Source organism: Polistes dominula, unplaced genomic scaffold (assembly GCF_049000335.1).
Source record: "Polistes dominula isolate Pdom_NZ unplaced genomic scaffold, Pdom_raw_medaka contig_307, whole genome shotgun sequence".
NCBI classification, from domain to species: domain Eukaryota; kingdom Metazoa; phylum Arthropoda; class Insecta; order Hymenoptera; family Vespidae; genus Polistes; species Polistes dominula.
In genome coordinates, this window is record NW_028301025.1 from 302,915 (window position 1) to 323,602 (window position 20,688).

The 20,688-nt window shown below is 31.8% G+C and overlaps 2 protein-coding genes across 6 annotated transcripts in view; one reads left to right on the forward strand and one right to left on the reverse strand.

Annotated features, from left to right (window-relative positions):
* The first annotated feature begins 1,229 nt into the window (after nt 1–1,229).
* Nucleotides 1,230–9,502, forward strand: Adcy8 (adenylyl cyclase 78C). Of its 5 annotated transcripts, none has more exons than XM_089174294.1 (19): nt 1,230–1,409; nt 2,321–2,369; nt 2,455–2,693; nt 2,942–3,099; nt 3,312–3,501; nt 4,114–4,298; nt 4,433–4,631; nt 5,339–5,497; nt 5,572–5,801; nt 5,887–6,023; nt 6,109–6,424; nt 6,514–6,690; nt 6,779–6,876; nt 7,012–7,896; nt 7,988–8,225; nt 8,296–8,422; nt 8,532–8,638; nt 8,722–8,985; nt 9,091–9,502. In XM_089174294.1, exons 2-19 carry the CDS (start codon nt 2,335–2,337, stop codon nt 9,301–9,303), a joined length of 3,957 nt encoding a protein of 1,318 aa, XP_089030420.1. In that variant the 5' UTR covers nt 1,230–1,409; nt 2,321–2,334; the 3' UTR covers nt 9,304–9,502. The 5 variants fall into 5 exon arrangements, with proteins under 5 accessions (XP_089030420.1, XP_089030419.1, XP_089030418.1 ...); XM_089174293.1 differs by having other exon boundaries at nt 1,230–1,405; XM_089174292.1 differs by having other exon boundaries at nt 1,231–1,409; nt 2,225–2,369.
* Nucleotides 9,503–10,029: 527 nt separating this feature from the next.
* Utx (Utx histone demethylase) overlaps nt 10,030–20,688 on the reverse strand; it is a 41,413-nt gene continuing 30,754 nt past the window's right edge. Inside the window, 7 exon segments of the mRNA XM_015332437.2 lie at nt 10,030–15,352; nt 15,453–15,790; nt 15,911–16,166; nt 16,285–16,673; nt 16,676–17,762; nt 19,670–19,984; nt 20,094–20,322. Of these exon segments, the coding sequence (XP_015187923.2) occupies nt 15,137–15,352; nt 15,453–15,790; nt 15,911–16,166; nt 16,285–16,673; nt 16,676–17,762; nt 19,670–19,984; nt 20,094–20,322 (2,830 nt within the window). The 3' untranslated portion in view covers nt 10,030–15,136.

The following is a 20,688-nucleotide window of genomic DNA, read 5'->3' on the forward strand; positions in this document are numbered from 1 at the left end:
ATATTTATACATGTATGTGTATATATATTATATATACACATACAAATATAATTAATACAATAATTATTATTAATACATTCTTATTAGTTGTTAATAATATATTTTAAAGAACGTCGTATATATATATATATATATATATATATATATTATATATTACTTAAAATTTTCGCAATACGTAATAGTATGATAACAAAAAAAAAAAAAAAAAAAATCCTTTTTCATCGTTCAGTATTTTTGATTAGACTATAATTCATAATGTGTTATTGTTTTTTCCTCTGCGTGTATGTGAACTATATCCTAATGTCTAAACTAAATATATCTCTAACATTGGACATGATATAGTTCTTTATAAACAAAATATATATTTTTATTTTATTATATTAATAATGTATAATATAGATTAGTGTGTTGTTTTATGGTAATATTATTTTTGATAACTCGATGAAAGGTGCCAATAAAAAGAAAATAACTTTATACAAATAAAGTAAACACATATTCTACCCAAATGTTCTTTATTTATAAAAATCCTTTTTTATAAATCTATCTATATATACGTATATAAACATACACAAGTAATAGAATGGATTCAAATATGCCGCGTAAATAATTACTACGTAGTTCAGCAATGTCTAAGGTTTCATTTTACTAACAAAATTAATATAAATGATATTTAATATTATTTAATTGATTAATGTTAAATGTTATTTAACGATATTTATTAATATTCATAAATTATGGCATTAAATAAGAATGGACTACATAATATGAACAATTTCAAATATGTTCCGACTTGAAGACTACGTAAGTCAGACCAATCAAATGCTCCCATTTCAAAAAACAAAATACCCTCTTAAACAACGCTAGGTATATTACAATTTCCAAAGAAATGAGAAGAATTAACGCAGTATGAAGAAAAGAAGAAGAACAATGAAGAAAGAAAATCAAAAGTAAGGTAATAAAAAAAGAACCTAGTTGTACTGAATTGTCTCCATTATAATGGAGTGATTGAGCAAAGTGTAAGTAACAAGTGACAAATTTGTATTCTTAGCGCCATGATCGTTTATAATTTAAACGGCGAGACGTACGATTCAGATTAAAGTGTAAAAGGGCGCGCGTGCGCGCGCGCATTATGTCGTAACTCGGTCGGAAATATTCTTTCTCTATCGCGCTTGCTCGAGTTACATTTGTCCCTCTTTCTCTTTCTCTTTTTCTTTCTCTTTCTCTTTCTCGTTCTCTTTCTATCTTACTTATTTATTTTCGCGCGCGCGAGTTTGAGAGTTCTGAGTTTTCGCAGAGAGGGTAAGCTGGCCGCCGCTCCAATGACGATTAAGTTTGGTGTCAACAAAAAGAGCCAGTCTATTCCGTCAATCGTACGCTATCGGTAATAATCGGCGTCGATTAACACGTAGGTAATTTATTTTCTTATCTCGCGTTAATTTTTTATATTTTATTTTTGGCTACGGGCTATTAATAAATATACTTTTATATTTTTTTTTGTTTTTTGTTTTTCTTTTGCGTTTATTTAATTTCTATCTTTGTCACTTTGTTCTCCCTTTTTTATCGCACGCACGGTTTGATTGCCCGCGTAATTGACGTACTTTCAAACGTATTTGAGTTTTTGGCAGTTTTCTTCTTCTCCTTTTTTTTTTTTTTTTTATTATTTTTTAGAAGAAACGATTTGCAAATCTTTTTCTACCGTGTATCTATTCGAATATCTTTTCGTGTGCCTATTTTGAATTTTAATGAAATTCATAATATATATTTGAATCGATTTAAAAAAAAAAAAAAAAAAAAAAAGAAATAAGTAAATAGGTAAAATTGTTATAATAGATTAAGTATACACGACAATGACGATGACGATCAACAACGTATTATTAATTTTTAATTTAAAATTTTGTTTATACATTTTTACCTTCGTGCATCCTTTCTTCATGTCACGTCACATACACACGCGCGCGCGCGTGCACATACACACTACACACATACACGTTCGAAAGGTCACTTCGCAAACGCCTTGCATGTAATTTTTTAAATTGTATCTATTTTGTTATTCTCTCTCTCTCTCTCTCTCTCTCTCTCTCTCTCTCTTTCACGCTCTCTCTTTCTTTTTTTCTTTCTCTCACGCTCTCTCTCACGCTCTCTCTCACGCGCTCTCTCTCTCTCTCTCTCTCTCTCATTTTCATATCATCGGTTTTACGACACCATTTCCTTCTCTCATATTCAGTTTTGGCCTAACTTGCCTGACAATGCCGGATACTTACACACTTACAACGTGAGCGATTACTTGTCTCGCGGATCATCGGTGGGATAATGATTACAGAACAAACTTGGACCATGATGCTGGATAGCGATGTCACTGGCATCAACGAGTAAGTTTAATTTTATTATAATTAATTATTAAGTTATTAGCAATTTATATTATTGTCTCTTGGTATGACCCTTCCTTCTTAACAGACTGGCTATTTCACCGAGAAAACAACTATGGATCAAGGCAGTGAAGAAGTTGACTTCTGAAAGATTAGGAAGGGAAGGACTAGCTGCTTGGGAGACTCCTAAACTAGATAACGACGAACCGGAATTGGGCGATGATACCAACGATGACGCAACCAACGATGAAACTCAAATCTCAACGGATCCTGAAGCTCTTTTAGCTGAAGCTGCTGTGCCCGAAGATGAAGCTCAAATTCATCGAGGTAGACGATGAAAATAAAATTACTATCACAAATATTATCTCTAATAAAAATTTTATATTGCCCTTTTTATTTTATTCCTAGCAAATTTTGCTATAATATGTTCATGTAATAATATTATCCAAGAAGAAGAAGAAGAAGAAGAAGAGAAGAAGAAGAAGAAGAACGACTACTTGCGTGTAGCATGTTAGATTACTCCAATATATTCCGACGTTCTATATAAAGAGACATAAAAAGATTGATATTTTTAGATGTCTTCAAGAAAGGGGTGCTCTATAAGGGGATATTCTGTCCTTCGTTGACCAACAACTTTCACAGTAAACAATTGGAGACCTCGTATCTTCATTACTCAAATCGACAACGACAAAAAGCATTAATCATGCTTAATATCGTCGATCTTGGACTAAAGGTGAAAAATAAATAATTTGATTTTATTTTGTTTTTTATTTCCATTAATACAGGATGATGATTGTATGAACGTACACCGATAGGATTTTTAATGACTCTTTAACGTACCTTCATACAATATCGTTCCTATGTGTTTTCATAAATATATAGGTATACATTGAACAGAAGAAATTTCATTAAAGAATAAAATGAATCAATATATTTTGCCTACAGATCGCTTTAGTTTCTATCTGGCTTTGGAGAAGAGAAAAGAACAGCGGTGGTCTCATTGAATCGTTATCATGGGCATCGTGTTGTATAGCTGCTAATCTTATGGTCTGCATTCTAGGATGGTGGAGATGTTTTTCGAACAATTATTTATACTGGGCCTCGATATTTACCTGGTTATTAATCAATTCGCAAGGTTATTCTATTACTCTATTGAATTTGTAATTATTTTTCTTTGAACGTATTCGCGCGCACACCCCGTTTATATTTATTTATTTATTAAACATCTCTCTCTCTCTCTCTCCCTTTCTCTCTCTCTCTCTCTCTCTCTCTCTCTCTCTCTATCTCTCTCTATCTCTCTCTATCTCTCTCTCATTCTCTCCCTCTATATATATATATATTTTCAGTTCTAACGTGTACATCAGAGAGTGGATCTATAGAGAGTAACTCTGTAATATCATCATCCCTGATATCGATTGATTCAATATTTTTGTTCGTCGTGGCAAAGCTTTGCTCCAATGACTCGAAGTATCGAGTCAGTTTAGCGAATCGAACGAATGTTCGTTCGACCGTGGAAAGAAGGTATTAAAGCGACCAAACTCTGTATTTTCGCGTCTCTCTTTCTTTCTCCTCTCTCATTCTCTCCCATTCTCTCTCATTCTCTTTCTAGCTTCATCATCGATCGACACTTTTACGTTTTAACTACCGCCTTTAATAGAATGTTAAGAAAATATCTAATTGGAGCATGTCAAGATCCAATTTTGTTTATTTTTTTCTCGTCGCTTATTTTTGTTTATTCCCTTGACAGGTTTTATTGGAGCTGGACTAAACTTTTCGTCGCAACAACGCTTGATGTGGTACATCTTATTTGTAGTTTATGCACCTTATGCTATGTTACCTCTTCCTTTGAGATGGTGCGTCCTTGCTGGTTATGGTACAGCCTTTACACACATGGCGATGGCTGGTATTAGTTTATTGCACGATACCACATATGTAAGAGATTATTATAATCATTATTGTCAATATTGATTATCTAATACCACGATATCCCCTATAAACTATATACCCTATAAACTATATACCCTATAAACTATATATATATTTAAATCTTCATCTAATGAATATAGTTACAGGATGTAACGTGTATCGTACGTATGCTAACAACCAATGTACTCCTTTATCTTGCTGTCAATCTCGCAGGAATGTATACGAAATATTTGACGGACAGAGGTCAAAGACAAGCATTCTTAGAAACTCATCGTTCGATGGAAACTAGACAGCGAACTCAGAATGAAAATAACAGACAGGAAAAACTGTTACTTTCTGGTGAGAAGACCATTGATTATTATAAATAATATTTCAAGCAATTGAATCTTTGTTTAGGCCATCTATTATAGAAGACAAGTATTACCGATCTTTTTTCATCGATAAGATTCATATAAAAGTCAAGTTATAAGTATATCTTTTCAAAGAAAAACAAAAAATATCTTAATAGGGATAAAAATAATGTTGTTCATTTTAATAATTACATAAATTACATGCATATATTTATAAGCAAACACGAGTAGTCTAACGGCAAATCTACTCGTGACCGGTCTCAATAATCTGTATTAAATATTATATCTTTTTTTATGTTACATACATAGAGGGATATAAATAATACATAACGCGATATAAACGTGGTAGCTATGAGGCGACCGCGAAGCTCGCTAGTGCGTGTAACTTAATGTTCAGTTGAGCGTTTAAAAGGGTCACTAGACACTTTCGGTCGATTGCTCGACAGATTATCCATCCCAACGTTCGCAAGCATCGTTTTGTTGATATACGTCAATATATGTTTGATTACTTCATGTTCATCTTTTTACTTCATTGATACAAAAAAGAAAGAGGAAGAACAAAGTCAAGCAAAGCAAAGCAAAGCAAAGCAAAGCAAAGCAAAGCAAAGCAAAGGACGACTTGAAGCAAATTATGCAGGCATCTATCTATGACATAGAAACTGATTCTTAAATATATGTAGATTTATTTATTTTCAGTTTTGCCAGATTTTGTAGCGAAAGAAATGATAAGCGATATTGCTCGTGAAACAGCTAGGGGAGGTACAATATCTTTCACGCCCAATCAATTTCATAGAATTTATATTCATCGTTACGAAAACGTTAGCATTCTTTTTGCCGATATCAAAGGATTCACTGGTACGATTTGTTATCAATTTGTTTGAATAAATTTCTTATAAATAAATGAAATCATGTATATATTGTCTATTTAGCATTAGCTAGCCAATGCAGTGCTCAAGAATTAGTAAAGGTTTTGAACGATCTATTTGCACGTTTCGATAAACTCTCATCGGAGAATCATTGTCTTCGTATAAAACTTCTTGGAGATTGCTATTATTGCGTGTCCGGGTTACCAACAGCTAGAAGCGATCATGCTCATTGTTGCGTCGAAATGGGCTTGTATATGATCAAAGCCATTCGTGATGTACGATACACGACCAAGGTATCGTACATTTCATTTTCTTTCTTCATTCTGTCTTGGTGATTGCTGATCAATCAATAATGCTGAATACTTTTCTTTTCAACAGGTAGATTTAAACATGAGAATAGGTATTCATAGTGGTTCGGTATTGTGCGGAGTTTTAGGACTGAGAAAATGGCAGTTTGATGTTTGGTCGTACGACGTAACTTTAGCCAATCATTTGGAAAGCGGTGGCATACCAGGGTAAATAGCACTAATCCAAAAGTTAGTTAGTTTTTATACACTTACCTTTGTTCTTCTTAATGTCTCTTTATTGCGTATTTATTAGGAGAGTACATATATCGGTGGACACATTGAAGTGTTTAGACGATGTTTACGAAGTTGAGCCGGGCAATGGCGTAGAGAGGGATAATTATTTGAAGGAGAGAAACGTTGAAACATATTTAATTAAACAAATAGAACCTCAAAAATCGAGAAGAAGATATTCCTCGCGTCCAAAAATTTGGAATGAAGAGGATGGGCATAATAAAGGGAAGAGAAGTTTCAAAATTGGTAACCCATTGTCGAGTAACAGCAATAACCCTAATACTTCACAAGACGAAGACGCTGCGGTTGACTGGACACCTGAAATACCATTTGAAAATGTTTATATCATTTGTCTTTGTCAACCATTTTAGGTTCAGGTCATATTTTTCTCTTTCTGTTAATATCATTTCATATTGTATTATTGTAGTTGAACAATGCTACGTCTATCAGTAACTTGGAATCAGAATACTTGGAAGATGAGAATGGTGTTGCTAAAAGTACTAAGGCTGCTACTGAAAAAGAAACTGCAAGCAATAAAAGAATGAGGTCAGCCAATATAAATGCTTGGACTTTACGTTACAACGACGAGAGTCTTGAAACTAAGGTTACTTCATCTGTTTGATTTTCTTTGAATATTTATCTAAACGTGGCAAACTAAAGTAATATTGTTGTATTCGTTGTTATTGAAACAGTTTGGGCAACTGCGAGAGGACATGTTCAAATCAAACATGATATGTTGTTTCGTAATTTGGCTCTTCATCGCTATCTGTCAGGCCATCATTTTACCAACGTAAGTCTACAAACAATCTATAATTAATTGATTAATATAAATAGAAAGACTAAGAAAATTCGCTTATATCTATATCTATATCTATATATACATGAGCTCATATTTGATCATACAAATTGAATATGTTCATGTTAGTTGCATAATCTTGCTGATCTGCCTACTAACTACAACAGCCATTTTGATGGCATCATCGGTACTAGTTATGGCCGAAGAGTTCAAAGGGATGCCATTATACCTTCAACATGCTTCTTCTATGTTAGTTCATAATAAACGACATCGTACAATTTTTATATGCGGAATTATCAGCCTGATGGCACTGACATCGATAGTAGGAGTGACAGTGTGCCCTATACAAACTAGACAACATCCAGAAGTATTGGTACTCGAACAACAGCAATTAACAACTGCTACAACGGAACAACCAGGATCGACAATATCAACAACAACAAAAACAACAACAACAACAACAACAACGGTTGGCCTTGACAAATTTATTTTAACGTTTTTAGAAGCAGCGCTTCAAGACGAGTCTACCCAAGTGGCTGACAATCGAACGGTAACTCATGACTCTGGCGATATTAAAGTCAAATTAACTAGGCTTTTCAATGGTAAAACAAGCTCGAGCCAAGGTCATAATAGAAAAGAATTCTTCAGGTTTTATAAATATGAGCAACATTATGTTCCTGGACTTCGAAGACATTATCGAAGATTTGCTCGTAAACGTGCCGATGATGATATGATCTTAAGGAAAATTCTTTCGATCCCTGAAGATCCTATGCATAACCAACAATTTCCCTATACAAATGTTCACGAAGATTATATTGACAACTCCTCCAGCTGCATTCGTTCTGAATACATCGTTTTTACTTGGATTCTATGTCTCATTGCATTAGCATCGGCTCTGAAATTATATTATTTAGTTAAAACAGCTTTAGCTACGGCTATTGTCTTGGTTTATGCTGTATTGATACTCGTTGTCTATAAGGATTTATTTTCCGATGGACCCGATCATAACAATACGTGAGTTTTTCATTATTTCGTTGAAAAGTTTCATTTAAGATAACCCAAGTGTATATATCCAATATTTGACATATTGTTACATATTAATCAGTACATCAATACCGCTCTCTGCACAAATGTTGGTCTTCCTAGTAGTATTTCTCGTAATGGTAACTTATCATGGACGATTGGTAGAAGTAACATCTCGATTGGATTTCCTTTGGAAGCAGCAAGCTGAAAGAGAACTCGGTGATATGATAGAATCCCGTCATAATAACATGCAATTACTGAAGAATATTTTACCCGATCATGTAGCTCATCATTTTTTAACTCAAGATCGTGCTCCGGAGGTAAATACGTCTAATTAATTAGATTAATTAAAATTAAATGAGATTATTTTGATTGTAAATATATTTTTAGGAACTATATTCTCAATCACGCGACAAAGTTGGCGTTATGTTTGCCAGCGTACCAAACTTTACCGAATTTTATTCGGAAGATGTTAACAAGGGAATGGAATGTATACGTCTGTTGAATGAAATTATTGGTGAGTTTGTGTGAGGGATCATTCAAATATATATATATATATATATATATATATATATGTAAAGCGTTGTGTATTATAATTAATAATACGTATATACATGTGTATTTAGCTGATTTTGATGAACTTCTCGATGAAAATCGTTTTCATTGTATTGAAAAAATCAAAACTGTTGGTGCAACTTATATGGCAGCGTCCGGTTTGAATCCGACACAAAATGTAAGATTTTCTTTTTCAATAAATATTTTCTATGTAAATATATTCATTTACAACGATTATTAACGATGAAATATTTTCTTTAGGAGAAGAATAAAGACGATATGGAACATTTGTGTAGATTGGTAGATTATGCAGTTGCAATGAGACTTCGTTTAGAGGACGTGAACGTTCACTCATTTAATAACTTTGATCTGAGAGTTGGTATCAGTTGTGGACCATTGGTAGGGGGAGTTATTGGGGCAAGGAAGCCAGTATTTGATATTTGGGGTAATACGGTTAACGAGGCATCTCGCATGGACTCGACCGGAGTTATGGGAAAGATACAAGTTCCTCAAGAAATTGCAAGGGTAATTAATTTGTTTAGTTTCATTTAACAATGATTAACAATGGTTAATAATAATACATTCTATAGAAAGATAAATCGATCGTCGAAAATCTTCTATTAATTGTAGTTTTTGGAATCGAGAGGATATCAAACACAAAAACGTGGATTAATCGAGGTAAAAGGTAAAGGTACTATGGAAACATACTTTGTTCTTGGAAAAGGAACGTTAAATCAAGAGACTACAACCAGACATAGAAGTACTTGCCGAAGTTTGGCTGCTGTTGTTTACGGTGTAGTGCAGGCTCGTCGTAAGCAAATGAGAGCTTTGAGAAGAACTTAAACAGTTTTACAAATCATATGTACATAAATAAGGTCGAATTTAGCACGGCTGACCTGTTGTTAAAAATCCAAAAATTATCGTGCATTATATCTCTTTTGTTGAAACATTTACAAAAAAAAGATTTACATTTATACCCCAGATCGCGTTACGAGTTGTGGTATTTCTTCAATAAACATATATCTGTTTCTCCAATGAAAAAGCAATTATATATATACATATATATATATATATATATATATATATATAATTTTCCTCCCTCAGGTGAGTTGAAATTATTAAAAAAAAAGAAAAAGTTTTTATTGGGTGGGGGTGTACAATCAATAAAAATTCTGATTTTTCTCTTTTAAATTAAAGGCTAGCGTTGTTTACAATTTCAAATGTACAGATAAACAAATTCTCCATAAATGTATATTACATTGTTATCGTAAACACGAAAATTATAATTGTAATAGTAATAATGATAATGACGGTGACAATGATGGTTGGCAATGATGACAATAATGGACAATGAAATATTAATAGTAATAATAATAATAATAATAATAATAATAATCATGGTTACGATAATAATAATAATAATAATAATAATAATAATAATTATAATAATAATCATCATCAATCCTTAAATAATAACATGATAATAGAAATAAAAATAATATAATAATAATAATTGTAAAGACATGATCAAGGCTAACTACGATAAATGATCTTTCATTATTATTAAAAGATCATTTGGATTCCACTGTACACTTTTACATTATTTTTCTTTAATAATAATCTACTTACAGAGCTGTAGTGTGTATCAATAATTAATATTACAATTTAAAAACTAATTATATTATAGAAGAGAACGTCGTCACGACACTTAGGAGGGACCTCGCAATATTATTTGACCACTCGACAAATCGACATTGTTTCTTTTATTATTATTTTATTGATCATTATTATACACTAATAATATATCAAAACTGTTAATATATAATTAGTCATTTTTTGCACAATCTTCACAAAGGAAAAAAAGAAAACAATGGACGATATCTCGAAGGGTCAAATTTATCTTTCTTCGAAGTTTCGTGTGTGTGTGTGTGTGTGTGTGTGTGTGTGCGTGTGTGTGTGCGCGTGTGTGTGTGTAAATGTGTCTTTGTTTAATATATAAAGGCACTGTACACGTAAAAATACAATTTAGAAGGGCGCTGCTAATAGCAGTTGGATGTTTCCACTCATTCTTTTCACCCCTGTCATCTTTTATTTTCTTTACCTATAACTTTTAAACAGTAAAACACGTGCCTGTTTAAAAATATCAATCCATTTTCTCTTAATTTTGTTTAAAATGCTACATGCTTATTAATAAGGGAGTAGTTTCCTTTATTTCTAACTGCATTGGTCAAAACTATGTGTAATTTATGTACTCTTATATATTTCTTTTTTAAATTTATTTACGTTTATTATAATTATTTTCTCTTCCTTTTTCTATATTCTTAAGTTTAGGTTTATAGATTGACTACTACTGTTTGGGTGCACAGAATTCACGGTAACTATGTATAAAGATTAAGAGGAAACACATCGTAGTGGTTTTTTTTCAATGCTAATCAGAAGTTAAGAAAACACTCCTGCTGCTCTTAGGTGGGAATATTTCTCTCTCTCTCTCTCTCTCTCTCTCTCTCTTTCTCTCTTTATCACAATTTGGCAGTGAATCGTTCTCTCATACAGTTTAAAACATAGTTCTCACACATATTCGCTTATATGTATTATATGGTTCTGCGTGTTTATTTTTTTTTTCTTCTTTTCCGCCTATTTTTCTTTTTCTTTGTTTGTATTACACAGAGATGAATTAGAAAATATCGTTTTACGTTTTTATATCTTTTTTGCTCATAGAGAAAAAATAAATTTTTATATGCAAGTCGGTTTTCACATTGTTACTTTTATTTATGTTGGTGTAAAACTTAAACTTTTGTACACGGTTGTAGCGAAAATATTTTCTTTCTTTTTTTTTTTTTTTTTTTTTTTTATTTATTTATTTGTTTGTTTGTTTGTTTTTTTGTATGTCTCTCTCTATTCACTCTTTCATAATTATCCTTTTTATTTTGTTTTGTCATTTTTGTTCTCTCATAACTATCTAATCTTTTTATACGTACAATGGAATTCAAAGCTCTATCAGAATATCTTGTAAGATGATTTTAGTAAAAAAGTTTCTTTTTCTTTTGTTTCATTTGTTAAACATTTGGAAATATTTTGTTTCATCAATCATATAATGTATTCGTGATTATTATTATTATTTTTGTTTTGAATGGCAAGCTTTACAAAACCAATGAGATATTCTCTAAGGATATTTTCTTGATATCAAAATACAAATCTTTTGGATGATCTGTACACAGCGAGATGACGATGACCATCATTACAGTCACGTGCAAGGTATTTCATAATTTAAGTTTTCAAATTATTCGTGAGGTGTACAAACAGTAATCCCACCATTTACGCGGAATTCAGGGATACCCTAGGGTTATTTATCTCATTATCTATACATATTTAAGAATGTGGAACGGATTCTTATTTCAAACCAATTTACTCACGTAAATCGTGGAATTATTGTATATGTATGAATATATATATATATATATATATATATATGTGTACCTACGATTTTTTCTTGTCAAATATTTCATTGGAAAACTTATACAATATACGCGTGTATTTTATAATTATTTAAAAAATGTAATCCGAGTAGTATCAAATTTTAATTATGGTATATTTCTATTCGAGTCAATGAGTTATTCTCTTGTATTCATTACTAATTTTGAATACAATTCTAGCTGTGTTAATAGCCAGAACAAGCTAAGAAAAAAGAAACATTCGAAGCGATTTTTCAAAAACAAAGATATCATCACGTAGTCTCTCCGAATATATATATATATATATTGGGAAAAATATTCATCCGAATTACTGACACTGAAAAACTGTAGCGTATCACATGAAATTCTAGCCAATAATACCAAAAAAAAAAAAACAAAAACACAACTATTATAAAAATAATTTCAAATTAAAATAATTCAATTTTATGATAGAAATATATGCTAAATAAATATCCAACATATTTTTTATGTCCAAATTTTATATCACTTGCTTCTGAGACATTTGCAATATAATTAAACAATGACAACGATAATAATAATAATAATAAAAATAAAAAAGAAGAAGAAGAATACAATGTATATATGAATCTTCATTCGGAATTAGAGCATTTTTAAAAGCAGTAAAAACAATCGATTGTAGTTTGCTTTTCTTTTTCTGTTCTTTTATATATCTCTAGTTTTCATATTAAATATATATATATATATGGAAAGAGATATCATTCCTAATAAACAATAATCAAAGTGTTACTAAAATTGCCGATACAATGATTTTCTATTAACAACAGCCAATATATTATTATTGCTTGAGATCAAAGTTTTTCGGTATTTCATTGAAATATAAGCAATACAAATGATTTTATTATACACACAACTATAGCATTAATTGTTTGCCAAAAGAAAAACGAAAAAAGAAGAAGAAAAAACCAAAATCTTGATATATTTATTTGACCAAAATCCTCTATAGCGTTCGTTTATATGAATATTAGTTTAGTTTAAATCTGGTCGATGCGTATAAAAGTGACATTTGTAAAGAGATGTTATTTTTTTTTTGTTTTTTTTTTGTTTTCTACTATTCTCTTTCTTTTTCACGGTGGACTAGCGTTTCTATTATTTTAAAAATACATTGTTTATATTATTTTGTTTATGATCGACACCAAACACCTCTTTCTCTGTCCATCTTCCTTATTTTCATGAGTTCTTTTCATTTGAAATTCACTTTGTTTCTCATATTTTCGTGAAAAATACAAAATACAGTTTCGACGAATTTGTCAATTGCTTATAATTACATAAGTATTTTCTTCTTCCTTTCTTTCTTTCTTTATTTATTTATTTATTCATTTATTTATTTATTTCTGGCACGTACGGATGCACTCAATTAAAAAAGAAAAAAAACCGCCGCTATGAATTGACGAGATTGTGAAGAAGAAGGTACGTGTTTTCTATATTAATAAACTCCTTCATTTGCAATGATATTATCATTAGACGTTAGTAAGTAACTGTAAAAATGAATGAGAGTTTTTTCTCCATTTATACAATGCCACCACTCTCTTATAATAGTTTTTTGTTTTCAATAATTTTTCAATGAAGAGTGGCCCGCAAAAAACTGTTATACATTTTTTATGATAAATTGTGCATCTTAATCATCTTAAATGTTATTAACCTTAATTATTAACCTTTTATTCATTAATTACGAGTTTATAATGAACACTTAGTCAAGCACTTCAAATCTTGCATGTTTACATTAGCAACGTGACAAATTATAATAAACTGTTGTTAGGAAAAAGAAACTTAAACTTTCTCTCAAAACTTTATAACACTTTATGTGGACCACACTCTTTGAAACATTTCAATGAAGAAAACAATTCAACTCTCGACGTATATTCGGACATAAATAATATATAAGTTATCATAATATTCCAGGCAGTCAAGATTAGAACATTAAAGTGGTTAAAAATACCACAAGAATGATTTCATCTAAATCAATTGAATAATATTCATAATAATGATGAAAATAAAAATAATATAATCTCTCTCTCTCTCTCTCTCTCTCTCTCTATATCTCTCTCTTCTTGACGGTACCTACCAAACATACCAAGGTAGTACCACCAATTTTTCAAACAGTTTTATCATTTTTTCTTTTTTTCTTTTTTCTTTCAATTACATTAATATTCTAATCAATTTAAAAGTAGTTAACAATGGCTAAGTATAATAATAATAATAATAATAATAATAATAATAATAATAGTAGTACATGTGAATTCAAACTATAAGAATAAATAAGAACGTTGTACTCCAACATAAAGTTCATTGTGGCAGTGAAATGTTCTCATGCAAATTCATTATTCCATTAACTCATTTTCATTTGATTCATTTTATCACTAAATTGAGAGAGATCTATTAAAACAAAATGAATGAATGAATGAATGAATTATATATAAGGTCGAAGAGAAAATCACTTAATCGATCATTTTCAACTATGTATGCTATCATGAACATTTCATAAGAATGCAAGAGGAGATCCTTTTTCCATTTTTATCTCTTTACCCCTCAGATGTTTATACTAAACATTATTAATTCTAAATTTGAATTTGGTAACTAATATACAAGCGCGTGCTCCTTCGTTATCGATTTTCCTCTCCAACCTCACACATACGTTCAATTAATTTATTATTAAAAACAGTCTTTTATCAAATTTAACAATAGAGAACCAATACCCGAGAGCTTAGAGAAATTCAATTAAAAAATTAGCAAATTTTTCCAAATTTCAAACATGATTATTCAAGTTATTATTACCTACTATTATTATTCCTATTACTATTACTATTCCTATTACTATTACTATTACTATTACTATTACTATTACTCTATTATTATTCTTATTATTATAATTATAAATATAGTAAAGAAAGATTAAAAAGAGAAAACTATTACAGTTATATTCGTGGTAAAGATTATCTTCCATTTTGTTCATGATTATTGATATTTATATTTATGTATGTATCATCGTTGTCGTCGTTGTCACTATTTTTAGTTTCTTTTCTTAGCTCTCAGGTACGTTGTGATTACTAACAAATTCATTATTAATAATTACATTAGTTATATTGTATATATATATATATAGTGTATATATAAACACAGAAATTGTACTATCAAAGTCACTGTAAAGTGCCTAAGAAGTCCAAATATCTGTGCTGCATGTAACCTCAGGAGGATTGGTTAGTCTGTCCTGATAACGAAGGAGCATTTAATGACGTGTGTAAAGTAAATCCATCGTAAACGTCCATCAAATCTCTCATTCTGTATTCTTCCAAACAAACGAATCCATCCAAGGAAGGTGCCTGTTTGCGCGCACAATCCATACAATGAACTACATGACGTTTCTCTTGTTCACGTATAAATAAAATATTAAAAACTTCAATCTGCAAAAGAAAGAACAAAAGAATCAAATAAATATACTTACAATGTATCTATCTCATGAACTGGAACTCATGATTTAGAAGCTTTTAGTGAAATTCTTACCTCGCATTGTCCACAATAATGAGATGCTTCATTCTTTCCACGTCCATGAAATCGAACTTCAACGCCTTTGCTTTTTACAAATTCTAATATTAAACAACACTGTCTCATTGTCCTTAAGAGACAATTTTTAATCAATTCGAAAAGCCTTAAATCCGATACTTTAATGTTCCTAGCTAAATTCCAAGATAGGTGGACCATTGGCACTATCGATTTGAAGGATTGTAATTTGTTCCATTCATAACGTTCTATAGCCAGCTGATATTGACGAGCAGTTAAAGGTCCTACATTCCAGGCAATATTATTACACCAACCTACTGCTTGCACCCAATGTACACAACCTAATGAATAATGAATAATAAATAAGACCACATTATTTCTATTAGAATTCAATGGATAGATAGTAGATGTGGTGGTAGTAGTAATTTTGCAAATTACTTCAATTATATAATTCAATTTACCAGCATTGACCCAAACGAGATCTCCTGGTTTTTGCAAAAACCTATAAACAGGAATGTTTTCTTCATATAAGTCTTCTAGCGAAGGCCACCAGCTACCGTGAAGGTAATTGATATTATTACGTTCGCATAGGGAACAAATGACACCCCAATAAGCATCAGGTACAGCAAACCATTCACAATCGCCTGGTCCGATATTAATATTTATTGAACAGAAATTATTATTTTCTTGATGTCCAGGTGTTCTACTTCCAGGAACCTGTAACAAGAAAACAGATAATAAGACACAAACAATATATATATATCTAAATATCTAAATATCTAAATATATATTTAGAGGGAGTAAGAAATACATTTGATTAACTTTAAGAAAATACCTTCATATATAATTGCACGGTATTCATTCCCAATATAACATGACCAACATGACTGAGCATGTTGCCAGCTGAGACAACTCTAGCAAAAGCAGGTAGCTTAATGAGTTCTTGCAATTGATTTTTCCACTTTCTTTCGTCGGACAAGTCAACATTGGTCCCAAAACGTAACATTTTCGAACCTGGCCGACCGGAAAGGCCAAATGTACTACTACTTTTCTTTCGCCTAACAGCGCCAGTACTATCTTTCGAATCTGAATCCGATAAGTTCGATGTATGTATACCCTGAGACTTTTCACGTTCTTCCTTCAAACTTTCTTGAAAACTCGAAGCTTGATATTGAGCATATTTAGCTATAGTTGTATGACTTCGATGACTAATACAACCCCAAACTTTTTCCCCACTACCGGATCCCAATTCTCATCGCTCGTCTGTTGGACTTGTGTTCTAACTTCGATACCATGATCGGGATTAGTTTCTACCAATGTTTTAGTCGAGAAAAGACCCAAGTCCAATTTAAGAGCAGCCGCCATACTACGTATTACAGCTATAGGATGTTTCAGACAAAATTCTTGTAAATGCGGATTGAATGCATCCTTCTTATTTTCTAAATAGATACTAGGCGTAGGCGGTAAAAGTTGCTCCCTGGTCAATTTTTGACTAGGAGGTTCCGGCGGTGCCGGTGGAGGTGAACGATCACTCAAAATAGAACAATTTGGAACTCCCTTTAATCCTTGGCCCTTACACATTTCGATGACAGTTTTAGCATCCATTTCTATGCTTAATTCTTGTTCCGATTGTGACTCGCACAAACTCTCTAATTTCAAAACAGGTTCTGCTGTTCTTGTTATTAAACATTCACTTTTATTTGTACTAGAAGTTGCCTCACATTTAATAGTTTCTACTGCGACTGCGTTAGATGCTGCTTTAGACTCCTTTTTATCGAACATATCTACTATATTGGAGGTAGACGATGGTTGATGAACTTCATCCAACTTTTCTAATTTCACTTGATTTTTCTTATCAGAATTTTCTTCCATATTTGATGGGGAAAATGGACCGGAACTCAATGTACCATTGTTCATGATAATGCCAGGTGGTTCCTCTTTGACATCCAAATCTTCCGAACCAAAATGTTTTAACAAGTCTTCTGCCAATGACGTGGCCAAATCTTTCTGAGACAACAAGGCTTGCAATTCTTGATCCGTAACACCTAAATCCTTATTCCCTGCCGAACCTTCGGGATAACTACTCGTCGTCGAAGAGATCTGAGGATAGCCTTGTGCTCCGTATTGATTAGATTGATACTGATTATTGAATTGACCGCTCTGACTTGTTAAATGTCTTTGAGGATAATTAGGATCCGAAGCAGATTTGTAAGGCATCCCAGGGGTTTGCGTGTTACCCGTCGCTACACTATTGTAGCCTACATTTGAATCGGAAAATCCTGTTTGCAGAGCTACGGTTCCTCCTTGTTGCAACTAAAATGATATAATATTGAGAGAAATAATGTTTAAATAATATTTCAATAGCGCGTGATTGTTCTACGATTATTATTATTATACTGTATGATTGTGTGTGACTCAAACAATTCAAATCAAATGTTAGAACGATAATAAAACAACAACAAGTCACAGTACACCTTTCTTTCTCAGAGTTAGTCAGTTTGCTTAACATTTGCTAAGTTAATGTTAAAAAAATGTCAACATTGCGTTGTTGTAAACACAACTTCACGACAGTTTAAGTCCTTGTTATAATAATACAAAGCATATTCGCGCGCGTATACATGAGCCGCCTATTTTGAAAGTGGCGGCATAACATAAACTCCATTTATGTTCGAATCGAGATATTCAAGGGTTTGCGTTTCAATTTGCTTAAGTGTATCCTAAGAGTGTTCCAATTTATAGTTTCAATTAAAATAGTGGCAATTATTAAGTGAATAAAATATGGCCTTCCTTTTCTAACCACGAATGGAGTTAGGCCATTGTCAATATCAACTATTTGATTTGTTATAAGATTTCAACAAAGGGACACTTGACTCCATTCAACATAATTTAAGATGCTTCCAATTGAAAAAAAAAACAATACTCAATTTATTGTACATATCTTGAAAACACTTCAGAAACATAATTGATGCGATTGAAAACAAATTTTTCAACTACACAACGTACAAAATGACAAATATAACCTACAAAACAATTTACTACTCATCTACATTTTGTGTGTGTGTGAAAGGGATTTGAAGAAATCATATCACCGGAACGATATATTACCCGACCGACGTGCTAATAAATTCAGGATTTTCCAATTTTCATTCTCATTCATTGATGTCTTATAGAAAATTTCATACGTGGTTGTTTATTTCTGACAAAACACATCCAACATATTTTTAAGTAGTTTATTCATTCTTCATCAGAATTCTTGACCCTTGTTTCAAAATTACGTCTTCTAATAATTTTGTTATCTCATTTTATATTTACAATAAAGTATTATCATATTTACTAGAAATATAAGCAGCAACCTCAAATGCTTTATTGATACATAACATAAAATTATTGTACAATAACAACAACCACCAGGTGCAATCGGAAATTAATAAACAATATGATTTCATATTGATTTGAAATATATTAGTAAGAAATTGCTTCAGAATGAAAAGATCATGTAAAAATGTAACTATTACACTTTCAAAATGAGCGGCCCCCATTTATGTATATATATATAAAATTCGGATATAATATAAGTAATATTTGTTTGTTACTGGTAAGTCGTCATAACGTTAGTTTTAAACATTCGAGAATACGATTGTGATAAAATAGTCAATAGAAACAAATAAATGCTTTTAGCCACATTTCGTAATGAGGTCAGTCAATCCAATAAGTGCAAATAAAATGTCAGAGATGACAAAATTATTAAACATCTGGGCTTTCTCATCGACGATAAATCAAAGTTATCTGGTACCACAAAGCGATGATATTATAGGTAGGTAGAGCTTTGATAATGCTGTACAGATGCAAGAAAATGTAGTCACGCACCACACACACAACATTCAGTGCTTAAAACCTGAACATGTCAAGTATTGAAAGCAAAAGGAGGGTGGTGGTATAAAGCGAAGTACTAAAATTTCATTTTTTCAAACTGAACATTTTGATCAATACACCACGATTTGTTAATTTCATTTAATTTTCCTTAATATGTGTAATATAATGAAATAATAATGAAATAATAATGAAATAATAATGAAATAATTTTCTTTTACATTTCTTATATTAATCTGTGTTCAATTATATTTATAAATTAAAAATTGAGAAACATTGGAAGAACATTTGATCAATTGTTCGAGTCACTTAAATGACTTAAGAGTATAAAGGAGAATATGACGACATACGGGTTGCTGAGGAATGCCATAATTTTTGATAACACCAGGTTGTCCTGGTGGCTGTCCATGAGAATAAACGGTGGGATATCCCGGTTGTCCTGGCCTAAGTCCTCTCTGAGCAGCTTGTTGCTGTTGCAATCTGATTTGTTGTTGATGCTGTTGCATCAATCTATATTGATGCTGAAGATGCATAAGTAAAGCATGTTGTTGTGCGGATAAACTACTTGGATTCTGCTGCAGAAATTGCAGCATATGTAATTGTTGAATCGATAAATAATATGGTGGAGGTCTTTGTGGAGGAGGCGAAATTGAATCATCTCCAGGCTAAGGGCAACAAAATGTAACACACACACACACACACACTTATTAAAATCTAATATAAATATGAAATATGTGATTTTCTTATTATTACAAAAGTTGTTAATCATTTTACCTTAAACCTTTTTCCACCTATACTTTGACCTTGGGTTTGAGGATAAGGCGGTGGTGGTCCAGACGGAGCACCGCCATATTTATATCCTGGACCACCAGGTAGTTGCTGTTGTTGTTGTTGTTGTTGTTGTTGTTGTTGTTGCTGCTGCTGCTGCTGCTGTTGCCTACTAGACATTTCAGCGCTAATCGGCAAATTCCAAGCTTCTTCTATTGACGGCAATTGCCGCCTCCTATATAACAAGAAATTAATTGATATTTTCTTTATAACATCTCATCAAATATTAACCCCTTCCCGTGCCATTTAGCTCGACGAAACTCGGGCCCAAGCGGTACACATCGACGCGCGCTAAACAGACCACACTGATGTTCGTCCTCTGAGTCCTCTGTTTGTACGCTAAACGCCCCTTATATTTCATAAGGGATTCATCTATGCTAACATATTCACTCGGTGTGTAAATTTCTTTAAATTTTTGATTCCAAAAATTAATTACAGGTCTTATCTTGCGAAGTCGGTCTTTACTATTATCAGTTTCATTATCGGAGAAATGTAAAAATCTCGAAATTTGTCGAAATCTTTTAAAAGGCATCGTTTGCCT